The sequence below is a fragment of the Tenrec ecaudatus genome, chromosome 17 (assembly GCF_050624435.1).
Source record: "Tenrec ecaudatus isolate mTenEca1 chromosome 17, mTenEca1.hap1, whole genome shotgun sequence".
Lineage (NCBI taxonomy): Eukaryota > Metazoa > Chordata > Mammalia > Afrosoricida > Tenrecidae > Tenrec > Tenrec ecaudatus.
In genome coordinates this window covers 47,964,926-47,986,661 of record NC_134546.1, presented here as the reverse complement: position 1 = coordinate 47,986,661, position 21,736 = coordinate 47,964,926, and the positions used below count along the sequence as shown (strand labels likewise).

The following is a 21,736-nucleotide window of genomic DNA, read 5'->3' as shown; positions in this document are numbered from 1 at the left end:
TAAAACATGAACAAACACATGCTGTCCCACGTTCATTGCAGCACAGTTCACAATAGCAAGAAACTGGAAACAGCCCAAACGCCCATCAGTGGAGGAATGGATCGGGAAAGTCTGGTGCATACACAAATGCAATACTGTGCATCCCTAAAAGTATGGACCCAGGAAATACGTCATGACATGGACAGCATGGACACCATTATGCTAAGTGAAGTTAGTCCATCACAAAAGGTCAAATAGTGTTTGAGTACACTACTCTAACGATAACACAAAGACAAAGGCCGGCTTCTGCTAGCAGGTTATTTAATCTTCTAATCTGGTCTCCAGAGCAATGCGGTAGAGAGCCTGCCTAGTGTCCATGAGCCAATATCATCCCCTTCATATGTTTATCTTAAGCACCACTTTGCCGGAGGAGACTTCACCTCAGTAAGGGTCAGGTTTTCAAGACGAGGGGAGAGGGAGATTATTCAATTGCTGCCATATAACATTGAGCTAAGGTTAAGAGTCCCAAGAGAACCTTGCTGGAAATTCGAGTCAAGATGTGGGAGGATGCATGTATGTCTTGGGGAAGGCAATTACATTTATGTTGGGGGTTGAACAGGGTGGTGCAACCACTCAACTAGAAAAACCTGCTTTAAAATGTTTATGTCGAATCCAAAGGGAGAATATACCCCATACTCTGTTCATAATTGGACACTTTGACCTAGTTTCTAATCAGCCCTTGGTGACCCAGGCCTTGTGGTATAGACTACTAGGACTTTAGACTCTGTTCTTTTGAGGTACTCAATACACTTTATAGGCCACACAAGAAGGCTTCAGTGTGGAAATCCACTAAGTGAACTAGGCTTTAACTCACACGCACCTGTAGCAGATTTCAGGAAGCGACATACTCAGTTGGACTTTGGTTGAAATGTGCTACTGTGAGAAGCACATTACTGCTACTTTAAGGTTATGGAATGGGAGTGATGGTACTTTGGTTCACGTCTTTTTCTTTGAGAGTGCCCAATTAATGGTGGCCTGGTACTACCATATATATAATAGTGCATGTGTGTGCGTGTCCTTTTTGTTTTCTTTTGACATGTATTAATCTGGTAAGTATGATTCCGCCTTTGTTACTGAGAGTTCTTGAATGTTTTGTACTATCTCCAACCTCCATTATTTGCATAAATACTGTCCAGTCACTTAAGAGTTTAATCTGTGTAAGACAATAATTCATGTACTGTAGTCTGAAGTCAGCCTATAACTGTATCTTTCCTTTTATCAACAGTGTGTTTTAAATTCTATACCATTGGCTGAATTAATGACAACATCAATAGAATTACCGTATATACTCGAGTATAAGCTGACCCAAATATCAGCCGAGGCACCTAATTTTACGACAAAAACTTCATTAAAAATATGCTGGAAAAGTCAGCTTATCCATGAGTATATACGGTACCTTATGCCCCAGGGCGATTATTTATAATGTCCTCTATCATAAAAAGATAATATCTATAATAAAGTAAACCAGAGAGAAACTCCCAGAGACTAGGAGCGATATGTTGCAGCATTTCCTGGCAGTGAGAAAGAATATCAACTGAAAGCTAAGTATGCTCAGGTTTCATAACGTGAGAGAGCAGCAACACATGCTGACAGGCTTCCCTAAGCAAGCAGCAGGAGCTGCTTCTGCGAGCCTTGCTCTTCCCTGGCACAGCTGATTTTTCCAGAAACTCAACCAGTCAAGCCTTTGATTTTGCGGCCTCTGGGAACAACAGATGGTGTGTAGGCATAATCAGTTACCCAGGCTTAACTTTTCACATACCCCGTTTTTCCTTCCTCGCTTCCTGCTTTGTTCTCAAGTGCCTTCCCCAAGCTCCCCGACACAACACACACATACACAAAATAACATTCGACAAGGGGGTTTTATTTTGTACCTTATTTTATTTTCTTCAGTTTTTGTAATTGTGTTCTATTATAATACACTTATTATAAAATTTTGGGGTTCTCTCCCAATTCCTCTTCCAGGGCCCTCTCTCTTTTATTTCGCTATGTTGTGTTTTGCATGTTTTTTTGAAATCCGAGAGAGGTAAATTTATGCAGATGGTAATTGGGTTAATGTTTTCTGGGGAGTACAGAGGGGGGATTGGGTATGACTAATGGATAATGAGTACAAGGAAGAAAATGTTCTCAAATTGACTGTGGTAATGATTGTACAATTCTTTTCAGCATAAATGAGCTATTGAATTGTATAATATATGAATTATATGTCAATAAAACTGCTAAATAAGTTAATCTAAAAATAAAGTGAACCAGGGGCATATATGAATTATAGATATATGAATTGATTTGGGATTTGCACTTAATTCGAGTCACAATTTACCAATTAGATTTTATTACATGTCCCTGCTTAATGCTCACCTTCATGAAGAGATCACTGAAGATATAGGTGCTATAGAAAATGTGTTGAAAAAAAATAGTGACTGTCTATCAGTAAAAATAGTGTCTGAGGTGTTAAAGGTTTGTTTTCAAACAAGCAGCCATCTAAGTGAGGTGTCAACTAAGGCCACACAGAAGAAGCACCCCAGCCTGTGTGATCCAAGGACTGTAAATAATAAAATCCAAAAGAAGGAATGGTGTCAGAGCATAAATTGTGATCATATCGTTTTCAGAAGGCTCCGGATGACAGTGAAGGCCCAAAGTCCATTTGCAGTGTCCCCACATGGATTAAGCCTCTGGCGAATCCCTTTTGACCAGAGCCCATGGATGTGAATAGGCTGGCTATCAGACAGAGGGAACTGTAAAGCTCATTATAGCAGATGTCATTAGGCTAAAATATAGTTCCTTATCATTTTATTTCCCCTTTGATGCAGTTTTTAATTGTTTTCCTTTTTAATACTTTTTGATTTCTTTTTTATTGAGGATTTTAAAATTTTTGTCTAGTCAATGTTGTTGGGTTTTGTTTGTTTGCTTGCTTGCTTCAAGATGTGAAATACAAGGTAGGTAAATCTATACAGACAATAACTGGATTCATAACTGCCTAGGGAAGATAGGGGAAATGGTGAGCTAAAAACAATGAATCTGAGAAGAATGTGTTCTGAAATTGATTGTGGTAATGATTGTACAAAATGTTTTAATATGACTGAGAGACTTTATTATATAATATGTAAAGTATATGCCAACTATTTTTTAACAGGCAAACTGCTGGAAAACTTAACAAAGATAAAATGAAACAACGCAAATATGTAGAATCAAAGGTAAACAGACCCTGAAATCAAAAATACCACACTTCTATGAAAAGCCATAATCCAACAAGATAATCTAGAAGAAATGGACAAATAACTAGAAATACACCATCTACCCAAATTAACACAGAACATCTCAACAGACCCATAACAAAAGAAGACACTTCCAACCAAGAAAAACCCAAGACTAGGCAGCTTTCAAGGGGAATTCTACCAAAATGTTAGCAAAGAACTATCATCCATTTTACCAAAAGAGTAAATTTACCACAATATACAGAGTGACAACAAACTACAAATAAGCATATCCCTGATACCAAAATCAGGCAAAGACCCCACAAAGAGAGAAAACTACTGGCCCTCATGAACATATTTACAAAAATCCTCAACAAATTCTGAACAATGGACTTGAACAACATATTAAATAAACCACAACCAAGTGAGATTCTTACAAGGGCTGCAAGGTTGGTTCAACATTTGAAAACCCATTAATGTAATCCACCATAAAAATAAAACAAAGAATATGAACCACATAATCATATCAATAGATGCAGAAACAGCATTTGACAATATCCAAATCATAGATGACAAAATACTCAATAAAATATCCTCAAAAGGGAGTTTTCTAAACATAATAAAGGCCATATATGAAGCGCAGCAGCCAACATCTCACTCAATGGGAAAACCTGAAATCAGAAACTTAAAAAGGATGTCCCTCCCCTTTCACTACTCTTATTCCACATTATCCTGGAAGTTTTAGCCAGAACCATTAGACAAAAGAAAGAAATCAAAGGAATACAAATAGGCCAAGAAGAATTGAAACTCTCATTATTTTAAGAAGACATGATTTCATATAAAAACACCCCAAGGACTTAAAAAAAATTGCTAGAAACAAAGAATTTGGTTAAGTAGGAGGAAATAAGATTAAGAAACATAAATTCATCAAACTCTTCAAAAATTCCATTTACAGTAGCCACAAGAAATATGAAATACTTAGGAATAAACATAACAAAAGAAACTAAACACTTGTGCAAAATACTATAAAACAGTATTTTAAAAAGAGAGAGAGAGACCTACAGTAATGGATGACTATTTCCTATTCATGACTAGGTAAACTTAACATGGTGAAAATGTTAATAATACCTAAAGCAATCAATAAATACATTGCAATTCCCATCCAAGCCCCAACTACATTAATGAATGAACAACTATCCATTTCATATGGAGTGGGAAGAAACTCAGGATGAGCAAAGGACTTCTTAAAAAAAAAAGTAGAAGGACTTGCACTACCTGACCTCGAAACACAGCCAAAATAATCAAAACAACCTGGTAATAGTATAATGAGAGAATATTCACCAATGGAACAGGCAGAAAACCTAGAAATAAAAGTGTTTACCTACAAGCAATTGATATTCACATAAGGCCCAAAAAAACATTAAATGGTAAAAAGACACTCTATTCAACAATTGCTGCTGGAAAACCTTGATCTATATCTGCAGAAGAATGAAACAAGACCCACATGTACAAAAACCTGACCCCATTCACAAAAATTAATTTAAAATGCATTGGAGACATAAATGTACACTACAAGGCTATAAGGATCATTAAAGAGAAAATATGGACAAACTTAAGGGCAGTACTGCAGGGCATATCCAGACGATCAAGCATAATAAAGAAGCACACATAGCCAAAAAATAAATAAATAGCTGGGAATCATTAAAAGTAAGGCACCTATGAACATCCAAAGATTTCATCAAAAGATTAAAAGTAGAACCCGCAGGCTGGGGGTAGAATTGGCAATAACACAATAGGAAAAGGATTAATCGCTAAAATATATTGAATTCTGCAACATCTCAACAAGAAAGAAAAAAATCTAATTAAAATGTGGGCAAATGATTTGTACAGAGAATTCACCCGAGGGGACACTCGATTGACTAACCAAAATGTGTGGAAAGTAGAAAGGCACATAATCTCTTGACACCTGGGAGATGCGAATCAAAACAAAAATGAGGTATGACCTTACTCTCACAATGACAGCAACAATTTTTAAAATCAACCAGAAAACAATAAATGCTAGAGAAGGTGTGGAGAATGTGGAGCTTTCATACACTGCTAATGGGGTTGCAAACACGTACAACCATTGTGAAAAGCAACATGGTGCTACCTGAAACAACTGAGAATAGAAAATACCATACCACTCAGCAATACTTCTCTTGGGTTTATACCCCAAAGAAGCAAGAGAAAGAACATGAACGGACATATTCTCCGCCATCGATATAGTAGCACAGGTCACATCAGAAAGAAGCTGGAAAGAGCCAGATTCCCACCAGGTATAGCGTGGATAAAGAAACTCTGGTACATGCGCAATGGAATTCTATGCGTACCTAAAACATGGGGTCAACATCAAGCAACTTGGAAGGATTTGGAGACCATTATGCTAAGTGAAGTTATTCAATCACAAAAGGACAACTATTGTTCGAGTTCACTAACGTAAGGAGAAACACCAAGACAAAGGCAAGCTTCTGCTCTCAGGTCATGTAATCTAATGTGGTCTCCAAGCAACGAGTCAGAAAGCTTGCCTAGTGGCCACGAACCATACAGCACTTCCTTTAGATGTACAAGGTGCCGTGATGGTGTACTAGTTATGTGTTGGGCTGCAATCGGCATGGATGGAAGTTTGAAACTAGCAGCAGCTCCAAGGACAAAGACTGGGCTTTCCACTCCCGTAAACAGTTACATTCTCTGTGTTGTAATTACATAATTGTTGTCAACTTGAAGTGTAGGGGTGGAGTCCAGCCTGCCAGTCAGGTCACAGCCTGATGATACCTCCTTGCGGGCGTCCTAAGGAAGGTCATGGAAAACTCCCTGTCTCTCTGCCTTCACCGTCATGCTGGTGAGCCATGCTAAGGCCTGCATGAGCCCTGGAGATGTGTCCATCACCAATGGATCCACAAAACTTTGCACCCACTGGCCTATGATCTTCCTGAATCACTGCTTGTGACTTCATGATTCTGAAGAAGGATTTATGGGCTAGTCTTGGACCTATGCCTAGTATTGTGTTAGTGGACTTGAGTTGAACTGGGCTGAAATGTTTTCCTTATATACAAGTTCTTCTTGATAAAAAGCACTTTCTTACACATATATGAATGTCCTTGGATTTGTTTTGTGAAGTTGGCCTAACACATTACGGTACTGGGAGTGGGGTACTAAAGAAACAAATCATGAAGATGGAGAGTGGGTGCTTGTTTGACCTCGACTTTATGGTTTTCTTCTTTGGCTAGCCAAAAGTCAGATAGGGCCATGCTGTGTACTCGACTGTTTTCTGGAAAAAATGTGAAAAGTTAAAATTTTGACTCTTGTCTTCAGTCGTTGTCTTTGGTAATTCCTATCTGAAATGGTGAAAATGAATGTGACAAATGTAAACTTTCAAGTTCAGGAGATGAAATTGCCCCTTGAAATTCTCTGAGACCATGCTGCATAGTCAAACCGGCTAACAGAAAGCCTCTCCGTAGCTTGATGTTGCCAGAGACCTAAGCCATATTGCATAGGAATGGGGTAGTTTAGATAAAGACTAAATTTGACTGTTTTAAGAATGTGCTTAGGATCTGCCTCTACTAGGTTTATACTGATTTCTTCTACTTACTGTTATTGATATAATATGTGTTAGAAATTATTATTGGGAAATATAAATAGAGAATTTGTAAGCTCACTGCCTTCGACCATTAAATTAGATCTTTAAATGGGACGTAAAGGACGTGCTTGCAAAGAGAGCTCTGAAACAATAAGACCCACTCAGTGTCTTGAATGTTCTGGACATTTGATTTTTGAATTTTGAACTAGTGGTTTGCACCGGAAGATGGAAAAAATTGGAGCCATGAAGAAATTCTCCTCTATAGGACTGAAAATGCAAAAGAGCCTGTGGGCAGCCTGAAAAGCTTGTGAGGCGACCACCTGGATCCATTTGGCCACCGACACCTGTGAACCTGTTTCACAGGGACTAGAGCAGTGGTTCTCAACCTTCCTAATACTCCGACCCTCTAATACAATTCCTCATGTGCTGGTGAGCCCCCCTACCATAAAAATTATTTTTGTTGCTACTTCATAACTGTATATTTTCCTACTGTTATGAATTGGGTGACCCCTGTGAAAGCGTCATTTGACCCCCAAAGGGGTGATGACCAACAGGTTGAGAACTGCTGGACTAGAGGAAGGTGAGAGCAGTTAACGGTTCTGAAGTTTATAGAGTTATGTAGAACCTGAGCCTATAGCATGGTGTAGCCCAAGGGAGTTAATGTTGTTGAGAATTTGTGATGGAGAGCACGGTCGAAAGGCGCGGCAGCCAATGGGCATCCTGGTGAGGCTAAGCAAGGTGGCCCACATTGATTTGACCATAACCCAACCAGATGAAGAATGTTGAGCCTGTGAATTGGTGCATATTGCTGCTGACTTTATGGATGGTCTATCCTGATTGGACTTTGCTGATGGATGCAGACTCACAAGGTTCCAACCGGATGCTTCACATCAAAGAACATGTTTGTGTGCTCGGAGCACTGAGTTGATATAAGTGGGCAGAATAGAAATTGGATACCCCAAATGGGGAGGATAAAGGCATGAAGTGGCTGGCTCACAAACTTCCATGGGTGGGGGGAATATTTTGATAAGATTATGATGTAGGTGTTCACATAATTACAATCATTAGGCATAGAATATTTTTGTTTTGTTCACTTATAGGCTATTATATTTAAATAAGGCTGGCACATTTTGAGTTGTGTGCTTTCCAGTTTTATCCTGTTAGGCACAAATATGATTTTATTTTAAAATTATGCATGGCTAAAGAGTTGTGTAAAAGTGCCAAGTAGACAAGGGGTGATCTGGGGTGGTTACATAATTTTGTGTCAACTGAAGTGCAGGGTGGAGTCCAGGCTGTCAGTCAGGTCAGAGTCTGATGGTGCCTCCTTGTGGGCATGACCTCTTCATAAGGAGGATCCTGGGAACCTCCCCACCTCTCTCTGTTTTCACCTTCACGCTGGTGAGCCATGCTGAGACCTACGCGAGCTCTGGAGATGATGCATCCACCGCCATTGGATCCACAAGACTGTACCCCTGGCCTATGATCCTCCTGTATCATTGCATGTGGCTTCATGAGTCTGAAGAGGGATTTATGGGCTATAATTAGACTGGTGGACTCGTTGGACTTGAGTTGGACTGGGCTGGGATGTTTTCCTTACATACAATTACTTCTTGATATAAAGCTCTTTCGTACATGAGTGTCCTTGGATTTGCTTCTCTAGTGAACCTGGCCTAACACACTCGAAAATCCACAGCGAGTCTCTAAGAGTAAGTATTGACTCAATGGCAGCGTTTGTTTGGGGATTGGTATGTGTACACATTAGAAATCACATCAACAGAGGAGGCCTCGCCTCAGCTGGAGTGAGTTTCACAAGAGGAGGGGAAAGGGAGAAGATCAGCCCGTTCCTGCCTATAACGTTGGGCTACGGTCTTCCCAAATCAACAGATATTCCTACAAGAGTGATAAGGAAACCTTACTGAAAAGACAAGTCAAGAGGGGGAAGGGGTATGTATATCTTAGAGAGGGCAAGGATAGCTCTGTCAGGGGGTAAACTAGGCGGAGCAACTCACCACTGGGGAATAAAAACACTTGATACTTATAGAGAACCCAGGGGGAGAATACACTGGTAATTTGTTCTTCGTTGGGCAATTTTGACCAGCCCTTAGTGACCCAAGTCATGTACTATATAGACTACTGGGACTTTAGGCCCTGTCATTTCAAGGTGTTACAGGTGAATTTGAGGTTAAGCCCAGTGGGATTTACCTCATCCAATTCTTAGTGTGGCTTTCACATCCAATCCTTCTGATGTGACGTCTGAAGGAGATTATGCCCCTTGTCATCCAGACCCTCTGCAAACTGGGTGCTCAGAATGGAAGCACTACTGTAATTCCCCTCTTTAATCTTGGATTTTAATATGTATAATCCTTGGATTACATGGGCCGGTAGAGTCCTTCCAATGGACTTAGCTGTCACTTCATTTGGATGGCTGCTTGTTTTAAAATTCCAGAGCTATTCTTTCTGCTAGTGGGCACCATCTGATTCCTTCACCACACTCTGCTGTAATGCCCATGTGCTTCAGTGATCACTGCGTGAAAGTGTATTGAGTACCACCATATCTGAAGATCTGAGTGTTCTCAAAAGTCTGAGCTCAAAATCCATTTGTATAGATCAATTTCATATATATCAATTTCATATATAGAGATATTCCTGATCCACTTCAGAGTCATCCTTATCATCATATTAAATAACTTCCATCCATGAGATATTTGGCAAGTCTGCATCTAGCCAATGGTATAGGAATTAAAGCACTATTGAGAAAAGGAAATATATAGGAATGCTTTTTAAGATTAAAACACATGGCATGTTAAGTTACATAAGTGGAAAACTTAACTGAGTACTGTTTACGAAAGCAATGAGGGTTCAACATGAAGCAAACTTCCAATAACGCTCATTCTCTGAAGCCAAACTATGTCTGCCAGACTAAGACGTGTCATGGAAAGCAAAGCCAGTATGAAAGGCACGCATGGTAGTCCTGAGTTGCTAATAATGAAGACGTGACAGAAAGCCCACCACGATCTTGCACTCGGACTCTTGGTTCTGCTGCCACTGTTTCTGATTTCCCTGTGGTCCTCTCGCATCACAGTTCAGACTTCTGGATGAGAAACATTCAATACAGGGAACTCTGGGGCCAAAAGATGTGTGTAGCTCCTACTCTTCTTTCTTGATGGTACTGAGATCCCCTTCTGCTCTGAGATGGCTCATTTTATACCTAGCAGGATAGCAGAACCGGGGAATTCCCAGATACTTCCTATTTGCATGTTTCAATCATGTCGTTCGGCGGGAAGTACAAAAACTAAGGACAGAAGAGCCATAGCAAGTAACCGAGTGTAGTATGCCACGAGAACTGAGTGAGAAAGCAAACAGTGTCAAATTCTTATGCAGAGAGCCCATGAAGTCATTCTCCACAGTAATTGTTTCCTGCTAAACGGAGGCAGGTAGACAGTAGAGTTTTACTATTCTCCTGTTGTTTTCCTGCCTAGAACAAGAAATAATATCTTGAGCTATTGAGTAACAACGAGATGATAACCCTGAAAAGACCAAGAAAAACACAAATACTGATCCTGACATCAGGAAGCCATTGAGCCAGCAGCTGCCCACCTCCAGACTACACTGTGCAGGAAAAATCATTCTCTGTTCTTACAAGTGGAATGTTCACCGTTTGCACCCACATGCATTCTCACACTCATGGCATTCGAAGGTTTTCCTCATTATGATGATGTGCTCTTTTGTAGGATTTTTGGTCCATGAAGGCCCTGTTATTATGAATTCTCTAATATTATATGTGCTTTTGCTAATCCATGAATTATCCATGAATTTGCTCAACACTCTAGCTGTCCGTGTGAGTTGAAATTGTCATGATCTATTGTGACCTGATTTTTTTTAAGTGGGGTTTTTTTTAACTAAAAGGTTTTTTTTAAGTGTAAAGTAAAAAAGGTTTACTTAAAGCCAAATTTAAACTAATGGACAAAATGCACTCACATCTTTTGAATTAGTAAAAATCCGTTCCCATCTATTTGAATCAAGTATTTGAAAAATATTTTTATGAAATTTGAGCAGCACTGAGCCAGTTTATAGCAACTGAAATTAGTTTGACCCAATTGATCCATTTGAACCCATTTGAACTTGTTTAGCCAGTCCAAACTAGCTTCTTAAGAAGAAATTTGTCAGATTTCAGTTCTCAGAATTCAGTTATTTTCTAAGTAAGAAAAGTAGAGTGGGATAAGTTTACAATAATTTGTTTTTAATATAATCTACCTAGTCCTATAAATATTCATAAACTGACCAGTGTACTGAAGAGGTCATAAAATCCACATTATTATAACACACCAATGTGGGTAAGAAACATTGTCCCAGAAAACTCCTAAAGGATCCCACAAGTGTATCAGATGACACTCCAAGACGCATTCTCCTCACACCAAAGCGTGATACAGAACAGTAGATCCATAGCTGAAAAGCAATTATTAAATCCCACCAAAAAAGAGGCAAAGTAGAAGAAATATGCAGTCTAAACAAACAACAAATAAAACACCCAACATGAACTTGTATGCAATTATATCCACCATGATCAACAGTGTCATTTCATTATTAGCTGCAAACACAGACATTTTTACTGGTACTAATTCAGCTACTAGGGTCATGTTTAATATAATGAATGAGGGTGTAAGTAAATAGCATGGACAACTGTTCCCTGAATCAATGCAGGATGTCCCCTCCTGTGATAGTTACATAATTTCATGTCAACTTGATAAATAAGTGTACAGGTGAAGTCTAGCTTGTTAATCAGGTCACAGTCTAATGATGCTTCCTTGTGGGTGTGGCCTTCTCATGAGGAGTCTTGGAACTTCCTCTCTCTCTGCCTTCATCTTCCTGTCGACAAGCCATGGAGAGACTTGAGACCTGCTTCACCTTCCTGTTGAAGAGTCACACTCAGAGAACGCTGAAGGAGATATGTGGAGACCCACGCCAGTGCTGAGATGCTGCCACCAACACTGAAGCCGCAAAACTTTGCACCCACCGGCCTGTGATCTTCCTGAATCTTACATCATTGCATGTGCTGTGTGAGTTTCAAGAGAAACTTATGGAGAAATATTTATGGACTAGTTTCAGACTTACGGGCGAATATCAGACTCATGGACTTGATCTGGACTGGGCTGGGATGTCTCCTCAATATTCAATTGCTCTTTGATTTAGAGCTCTCTCTTACATATATATGAGTGTCTCTGGATTTGTTTCTCTAGTCAACCCGGCCTAACACACTTCTCTAGTAAACATGCCACGTGGCCTTTGTAACGGCAGTAAATTATTGAATGTGGTTCTTCTAGCAAAAGTCTCTTTAAAGCCCACTTCGTGACTTTTCCTGCATGGGTCTGGGCAAAGAGATAGGGGAAGACACTGACAGGATTGGCCTATGAGTAATGTTGAACCAGACACATTGTGAATGCCTTCCTGCTGCGTATTAAATGAGTTCTCTGAGAAGCAGAAGAGGGAATCTAACTACCAGCTAGAGCTGGAATGGAGCATATATTTGGTATCCTTCATCTGGTTCTTTGACCTGATTGTACAAGTTTCCACAACCTTGAACACCTTGGAGAGAAGAAAGATCTTCCAGGTGGATGTGTAAGCTTTGATTGAGGACTTACCAGCAGCCAGAAGACATGAACCATTTCCACTGTGAGTTCTGAGTAGTGATTGGAGCAAATTTCAGAATCCCGGGACAAAAGAGAATACTAAGGAGAGCAGGTGGGGGTTGACATAAAAAATGATGGAGTGGTACAGCGGCAGAGAAAGGTGGAACACTGATACATACTTCACCTCCATCTTGGCGAGACCAGTCTTCATTTTCATGAAGGAAATTGTTACTAGGCCGACACATCATAAAGTGCCTAAGCAGCTTGCATTGCAGTGCTGTATTCACCTTGGGAGTGTGCTTTCCAAGCAAGCTTTGCAAGAGAAGCAAAAAGTAAAAGTACCCATCCTTCAAGGGAGAAAATTCAAAGTCACTTACCAGCCACGAAGCTTGGAAATGATGCCACTTTCTTTGTCTGTTTTGAAACAGGGAAAATAAAACACATGACAGTTGTGAGTGGATGATAGCTGATTGATGTAACATAAAAAGTTAAACCCCATGAGTGCTTGGTGTTCCTCAGAAGTCAGCTCTGCGCGTGCGCGCGTGCACACACACACACACACACTCACACGCAAACACAGTCTCATTCAGGCAATATGATATTGGGAGGGGAAACTAGTAATAAATTCCAGTAGAAACCTTTGGGTTGCACAAGCTTATTATCTAAAATCTAAAGACCCTCAAATTAGCCAAAAAATGCTAAAATCTGGCCTAGAGGCCATCTAGACCAATGGTTCTTACACATGTGACACTAGAATTACATGACACATATTTTAAAACAAGATAAAGGGGGGGGCGTGATATGATTGGTAATTAAAGAGAGAAAAATCTTATCCAAACTATGTTCCTCAGAAGTAAGTAACTTTCTTATGGCCCCATGATAATAATCTCTACCGTGGTAGGCTTACTTTAAATGGGATTGATTGATTGATAACATTATGTTGTTGGTTAAAAACAATTACATGCCATCTGAGAACATGTGGCAACATCTGGAAACAGTACTGGCTATCGTGACTCAGGGAAGAGGGTCCTATATGTTTAGTAGCTAGCAGAGGGAGACCAGAAATGCTGTTACACATCTTATGGTGTGTAAGACAGTTTAGAATCCAAGAATGATCTAGTCAGAATTATCAACTGTGCCATTGTTGAGAAGCCCTGATTTAGAGTATGGTTATTACATTACGGTATGATGAGTTTCTCTCATGCACCATCAGCCTGGAAACACTGCAGTGTTCCCTAAGCAGCTGGAACAGTCTCCATCGCTTCCCCCATAGGGACATTCTGAATGCCCTCTCACCCAGGGACCTGTTGGAATGGCAACATTAGGGAGAGGATGGGTGAACAGATCACCATGAGTGGGCAGTTCCAACAGCTGGGCCCTGGTTCATAATGGCCACCAACTCCCATTCTTGGGAACAATTACCTCTGCAATGTTGTTATTGTCAATGGGTCCATTGAGATCAGAACGTTGCTGTTTCCTTGATTGCTCCAAACCATTGCAAACCTGTAGACCATTAAGTTAAAAGTGTGTTTATATGCTAAACAAATAAACAAGGATACAAGACTCGATATGTATGTATGTACAGACATGCAACTTAATATCAAGTTTTTAAGATGTACGTACATATGTTTGTGTACATGCATGTTTAAATATATATTATCTATAAGTATCTTACCTTTAAACTTTTATGCAATTCAAAGTTTATACTTTCATACTTCTAAAAATGCTTTTATACATCAAAATTTTTTCAAAACCTACTTTGCCCCAAAAACATCTGCCAATCTACTTTGCCCCAAAAATATCTGCTAAGTCTTCTCTAAACGAAGTCCCATAGAGCCATACATAGGTTTATTTTTCTACTTGTGTCATTTTGAAGCCAGAAATCATATCCAATTTGAGCAATTGAATTGGAAATCACTGCCCAAAGAATTAAAGTATGCCTGTTGAGCCAGCAGGTTAACTCAACTTCTAGTGCCTTCTGGAAATAAATTATCAATCAAGAACAAGATGATGACGATAACAATGACAACAATGCTATCGATTGTTACATTTACTTACTGCATTGGGGTTTATAAAGACATATGCTTTACAGGTGAGAATAATAGGGCTACAGTGTTGGAGTGATGCTAGGTTTCTCTATCATGTAGGTGATACAGTGAAGTGGAGCTTCGAGTCCTTAGTTAAGTGTAGTATCTGCCATCCTATTACTGTCATGTTCCTTCACATTGGCTAAGCTCTCAGGGGTGTAAAAAAAAACAACCAAACTAACTAACACTAAAGGACCTGGCCTTACCCTTCCAATACGGAACAGCCAGAAAGATGCCTAACAAAGTACCACATCCTACTGCACACACCACTAACTTCAGAGAAGAGCAGGAAGATGGAAATGTATGGGTGAGGGCTAGATTTTAGTAAAGGGCTCTGAAAATTAGGAAGACTCAAACACAGAGAAAGGGGAAGATGGCACATCCCACGAGAACTCTTAGCACAAAGCTATCCTTCCTGCAGCTGTGGGGAATTGGGTAGAGGGCACAGGTGTCTTGCATTTGGAGTCTTGTATTTGGCTAATGCTTTCAACACAGGTTGGACTTCTTTCAGTATGCTTGGTTCTTGATTATATGCTGCCTCTTAAAATGTCTCAATGCCAACTAGTTCCTTACTGTCCTGTGACTGTTTATTCTATCCATCTTCTTTTGATGTTTTCTACATTATTCAATATTTTTCAAATAGAATCTTTCAGTATTGCAACTGAAAGCTTGAATGTTTTCTTGAGTTCTTCTCTCCCTTCCTGGTTTCCTAACTCTAAATCCTTGTACCTTTATAGTGTTTTACTTTATCTTCTCCAGCTGCCTTTGCATGATCTGTCCAGCTTTTTGACTTCATCATGTCTTTAACATGCCTTAGCTACTCTATGATTAACAGAAAGTTTCAGAGTCTCTTGTGATATCCACTTTGATTTTTTTTCTTTCATCTTAATGACCTGTCATCTTAATGACCTTTGCTTTTGTCATGAGTGGTATTCCTGATGTCTTCCCACAGGCCATCATGCCTTCTCTCAGTAGTCAATGCATCATAACTGTTCTTGAAATGTTTTCTAAACACAGGTAGGATAGAGTCAAGGTCGTATTTTAGTTCTTGTGAACTTGTTCGAATTTTCTTCAACTTCAACCTGACCTTACATATAAGCAATTGGTGGTCTGTTCCTCCGTCAGCCATTAGTCTCTTTTTAGCTACCGATATTGAGCTTTTCCATCGTTTCTTCTCAAAGATGTCATCAATTTGATTTCTGTGTATTCCATTAGGAGAAATCTACATGTAAAGTCACCTTTTTTGCTGCTGAAAAGAGCTATTTGCTATGAACAGCTTGTTGGACTTACAAAATTCTACCATGTGATCTCCAAGCTTTATTTCTGTCACCAAGACCATGTCTTCCAACTACTGTTCTTCCTGTTTCCAACCTTTGCATTCCAATTACCAACAACAATTATCAGTGTACCTTGGTTGCATGTTTGATCAATTTCACACTGAAAAAACTGGTAGAAATCTTCAATTTCTGCATCACTAGCTTAGTGTTTGCTGTATACATTTGAATAATAGTTATAGTGATTGGATTTCCTTGTATGCAGATAGACATTATTCTATCACAAGACAGCACCGAATTTCAAGATAAACCTTGAAAAGTCCATTTTGGCGATGAACCCAAACCATTGTTCTAGGTTGTACTATTCCTAGCATCATAAACCACATCATTTTCTGATTCAAAATGGCCAATAGTCAATTTCAGCTAACACCTAGAATGATGGAGTCCTGGTGGTGTAATGACTATGAGTGGGGCAATCTGCATGGTCAACAGTTCAAAACCACCAGCAACTCCCCAAAAGAAAAACTGTGCTTTTTATTCCCATAAACAGGTTTAGTCTCAGAAACCACAGGGGGTCTCTATGAGCCAGCATTGACTCAATGGAAGTGAATCTGGTTTTGAGTTAAAACCTAGAATATCAATCTTTATGCACTCCATTTTATTTTCAATTACTTCTCAATTTCCTAGATTCATACTTTATACATTGCAGGTTCCAATTATTCATTGATGTTTTCAGCTGTTTCTTCTCGTTTTGAGTTACACTCCACCCAGAGTGAGAGTCCCGAAGGCTTCACTCCTGTAGGCGTTGCCGCGCTCAGGTCATGGTCAACTCACCTCTGAGAAAGCAGCTGTTCCTCCGTCATTGTTTTCAGTGTCTTCCAACCTGAGGTCTGACAATAGTCTTCTTCTGCTCACTAGGTTCTTGGTGGCTGATAATATTTCAACACTCTCCATAGCATTTTCCATGGTTAATTCCAACAACCAGCTTATTGCTTCTTCATAGTCTATTCTTAGTCTGGAAACTCTGGTGAAACCTGCTCACTTTGGGTGACCTTGCTGGCCTATACAAGGCCAGTGACACAGCTTCCAGAATCACAGCACCACACAAACTACCAGAGTCCAACAAACTGTCAGACAAGTGGAGCTCTATTATTTTTACACATGCCTTTTCTGGATGGACAGGGCTTTCCCTTGCCAGACAGAGACTCAAGGGAAGTCACGAAGTCTGTAAATGTAATCCATTCCAATATCTGAACTGCCCCAAAACTTGAGCATTCACAATGAATCTCGCTTTCATCATTAGTTCCTAAATTCTAAAAATAATGGGGAAATTGCATGCTGCATAAAAGCCGCGACAAATGGTAAAGTTAAAGGAATAAGGCAGCGCATAGAGACGTTTAAGCACGTTGTGTCAAAAAGAGTCAAGCTGCTACAGTGTTGAGATTAGAGTTGGTAAGGCAGAACCCTGAGAAGGAAGAAATTTAAATTAAACTTGTTTGAGTTCTTTACCGCAGGCAATACTTACTAAACATCCTGCCAGCAATTCTGGTAATTACATAAATGATCCTAAGGATGTTATGTCTTGCTATGTGAATCTTTTAACCCAGATTCTTTATAGCATTCCCAACCCCATTTGGGTCCAGAAAAGGCTTACCCTGAAAGTGAAAGTGCATCCCTTGGAGCATTGGAGATATGATCCTGCTTTAGAAATACAAGACCTTTCCATTGCAGCCCGAATAGAGAGGACCTTTCGCCATCATCTCAGCCATCCAGATGGCAGTCACGCCAAGACATCAAGCCCTGAATTCATCATATGCACTATCCACATAAGAACTGGGGCGCCAAATCTGCGTCAGACTTAAAGCTACAGGAGAGTCTTACACATTTCTTGTCCTTCCCTGTGCTTGCATGAGCCTATGTCTCGGAAAGGCTGCTACACTCCTTAGAACCTGAGGTCTCTCTCCTCCAAGAAGAACATTTCTGGGTACATCATCAAAAGAAGTTTCAATCATCTCAGAGCTCTGTTTGGGTGGGGAAAGCTAAATCTTGTTCATCTTTGAAATCCTATTTGACTGACAATGAACACTCAAATCAAGGCCCTTCACAATTACACCAACTTCCAGCATCAAGGAGAAAATTAACATATCTGGATATCTACAGGTGGGGACTTCTGTGTGGGAAAGAGAGGGTGAGAGAGAAAGAAAGAGAGAGATTCCAGTCAAGTATTTCAGGTTACAAGCTCCTCAAGATGCATACATACAATCAGATGTTCTGTCTTAATTTGAGCAAAGACAATAACATCAACTGTGGGATTGTCCAAACCATGTTCTATCACAACTTCCATGTTAAACTCCCTCCTATATGGTTTCTAATTTGTAGGAAGTTCTGGGCAAGGGGGTACTCAACTGGGATATCAGCAATGCACCTGCCATGTTGCTAACACTTGACTGACACTGCACATACGCATATGATTAGAAAGTCATTTATAGATGACACACCATGTCTTGATTTAGTAAGCAAGGCAAAAAGAGCACTTTGCTCTTTCCATATCTTTCCCTTCAAGAGATGAAACAGGTTGTAAATTAGCAATTTGGCTTGCATCAATGCAAATGTCCTAAATGCCAGCTCTCCAGTGTTTGAGAATTAGGGCAAGGCAGAGAAGTCTCTGGGAAACTAGGAGACAGTAGACTTTCTACTACTCTTACACCATCATGGGCACTCAGAATGCAAAGCTATGGGCTGCTTTAACCTCACCAATAAGTCTGAGTTAATTGGCAGTTGACTAGATCAAGTAACGACAGAAATTCAAAAGGGGAAAACTCAAACAGTTTTGAAATTGTCACCTTGAGTTTCTCATGTAGACTAGTTAAAAACTTTATTTTAAAAAACGTTCTAAAGTGTCCTGAACTGTTGCTGCATTCAATCACACCACCCGAAGGCTTGTTCTTGCAAGGTGACAGAGGAATGCTAACACTTTCTGGATCAGATATGTTAATGAATGAGAACAGATCAGATATTCTGTGAGTCTGATGGCCTGAAAGCAGACTATAAGTCTCAAATGAGGGATTGGGAAAGTCAAAAAATGTAAGCCATAAATAAGAAAACACTGTAACATAAAACAATCCCACCCAGGCTCACAAGTTTGTCATTTCGAAGACTAGTACTAAGAGCAGTCTAATTGTGATGCTAATTGTGATTGGTGGGGTCAGGATTCTCCCATAATGTGATCTAATGGACTGTGGTCAACTCTGATGAGTCTTCTGTGAAGCAGCCAAGCAGTTAATCAAGTCACAGTCTAGTTACGATGGAGGGAGGTTTCATTTGGGGTATGGCCTATTCCTAGTGTAGACTTAAAGTGTGTAGAAGCTAACTCACTTTTTTTTTTTTTTACTGGATCTGGATCTTGCATCTGGTTCATAAACAGCACCACTGATATAAAAATGTTGATAAGAAGTAAGGTTCTGGGTGCTTGATAATGTCCTACAATTGTGTGCAGAAGAGAAGTGTAGAGAAACTGGTTGGTTGATACTACTAACAAGAGACAAATGGCCAAAGAAAAGCCCACTCAAATGCCACATAAAAGACCTCAAAGCCTCTACTGGGCCACAGAAGAAAGCCTTGCCTCGCCCAGTCACAGACTGGGAATGCTGCAAACAAAATCCAGAGTCTTAGCACATAAAGAGGACTTGAAGCATTTGCTGATGAAGATCAAGGATCACAGCCTGCAGTATGGATTGCAACTTAATGAAAAGAAAATCAAAATCCGTACAACTGGACGACTAGGTAACATCATGAGAAATGGAGGAAAGTTTGAAGTTGTCAAAGATTTTGTCTTGCTTGGATCCACAAGCAATGCTCGTGAATGCAGCGCTTAGGAGAGCAAATGACGCAATGCATTAAGTAAATCTGCTACTCAAGAGCTCTTTAAAGTGCTGAAAAGCAAGTATATTACTTTGAGGATTAAGGTATCCTTGGTATTTTTAGTTGCCTCATATGCATCTGAAAGCTGGACACTGAATAAGGAAGACCGAAGAAAAATCAATGTATTTGTATTATGGTACCCGCAAAGAATATTTCAAGTACCATAAACTGTCAAAAGAACAAACCAATCGGCCTAGGACAAAGTATAGCCAGAATGTTCCTCAGAAACAAGGATGGTGAGACTTTGTCTCAACTATTTTGGACGTTTTCTCAGGCAAGACTAGTCCCTGGAGAGGGAAATCATGCTTAGTAAAGTGGAGGGTCAATGGTGGGAGGGCCTTGATGAGATGAGTTGACACAGTGGCTGTAAAAATGGGCTCAAACATAAGAACAATTGTGGGAATGGCACAGGACCTGGCAGTGTTTCCTTCTGCTGTGAACAGGGTTGCTATGGGTTGGAACTGAATCAATGGCACCTAACAACATCAGCTGAATAGCTAAATTACAAGGCCAAGTTAATTCTCAACCTAGAGAGATGTTTGATGCATTTGTTGACAAGAAATGGAACCCTGAAACGAGGCATAGGAAGATATGGGTTGATAATTCTGAAGATGAAACACTGAAGCCCTACATGCTATTGGGCCACTTCAGCTACCTGCACCAACCCTCCATCCTGAAAATATTACTCCATTCTCAGTAAAACTATTAACCTCTCTGAATCATACTGCTAGAGTTTTCTTTTTTCTTTTTTTAAATCATTTTATTGGGGGCTCATAAAACTTTTTTCACAATCCAAAATGCATCCATTGCATGTCAAGCACATTGTACATTTGTTGCCCTCATCATTCTCAAAATATTTGCCCTACAAATTCTACCGGATTTGTAAGGTAGAATTGGGATCACGATAGTGGGGGAAGTACATCGTTGCTACACTGCACCCTAACTGGCTCGTCTCCTTCCCGTGTCCCTTTGTAAGGGGAAGTCCAGTTGCCTACAGATGGGCTTTGGGTTCCTAATCTGCACTCTCCCTCGCTTACAATGATAAGATTTTTTGTTCTTTGAAGCCTGATACCTGATTCCTTCAACACCTCGTGGTCACACAGGCTGGTGTGCTTCTTCCATGTGGGCTTTGTTGCTTCTGACTTAGATGGCCACTTGTTTACCTTTGAGCCTTTAAGACCCCAGACGCTGTATCCTTTGATAGCCAGGCACCATCAGCTTTCTTCACCACATTTACTTATGCACCCGTCTGTCTTCAGCAATCATCTCAGGAAGGTGTGCATCATAGAATGTCAATTTAACAGAACAAAGTGTTCTTGCATTGAGGAAGTACTTGACTGGAAGTCCAATGTCCGTCCACTACCTTAATATTAAACCTATAAATATATGCACATAGATCTATTTCCCCATCATCATATATATATTTACATATGTACATGCCTGTATTTAGACCTCTATAAATAGTTTCTAATGTGTACAGAAAGAGACCTGTTGCTGTTGTTGTTGCTTTTGTTGTTGTTAGAAAAACCTGAAGGATATTTATAGGAATGTTAGCAAGGCTGTAGGGTAATGGTACAAGGATCAGTTTGAGTTTGTTGGTATGGACCCCAAAACACAAATCCTTCATTCAACATTTCCTCTCAAGAAATTAGGAAATGGCCTAATAGTTTATTTGGTTGGTTCATTGAAGCATGGATTACAGATGGCCTTTATTAAGTCGAGTTGAAGTACCTGACCCACCTTTGATATACGTACTATATAAGAAAAAGTTAAAGGGTTAGGGAAGTTGGCATGTTTGAGTGGGTTTGTCAGAATAAGTCCGTAGAACCACAAATGGAATACTCCAAGAACACTTACCCGCAGTAGGGCTGACTGGGCACCCTTGGAAAGTCATAAAATCTAAGCCATAAATAATAAAACACTATAACATAAAACAATCCTACCCAGGCTTTCAAGTGTGTCATTTCGAAGACTGGTATAC

The 21,736-nt window shown here is 39.9% G+C and overlaps 1 protein-coding gene across 1 annotated transcript in view; it reads right to left on the bottom strand.

Annotated features, from left to right (window-relative positions):
* The window catches only part of APBA2 (amyloid beta precursor protein binding family A member 2), a 91,868-nt gene that overhangs the window by 64,654 nt on the left and 5,478 nt on the right, over positions 1-21,736 (bottom strand). The window contains exons 2-3 of the mRNA XM_075535766.1: positions 13,896-13,976; positions 12,851-12,887 (exon numbers count right to left, since the gene is read on the bottom strand). Coding sequence (XP_075391881.1) covers positions 12,851-12,887; positions 13,896-13,976 — 118 coding nt within the window. The remainder of the gene's footprint in view (positions 1-12,850; positions 12,888-13,895; positions 13,977-21,736) is intronic.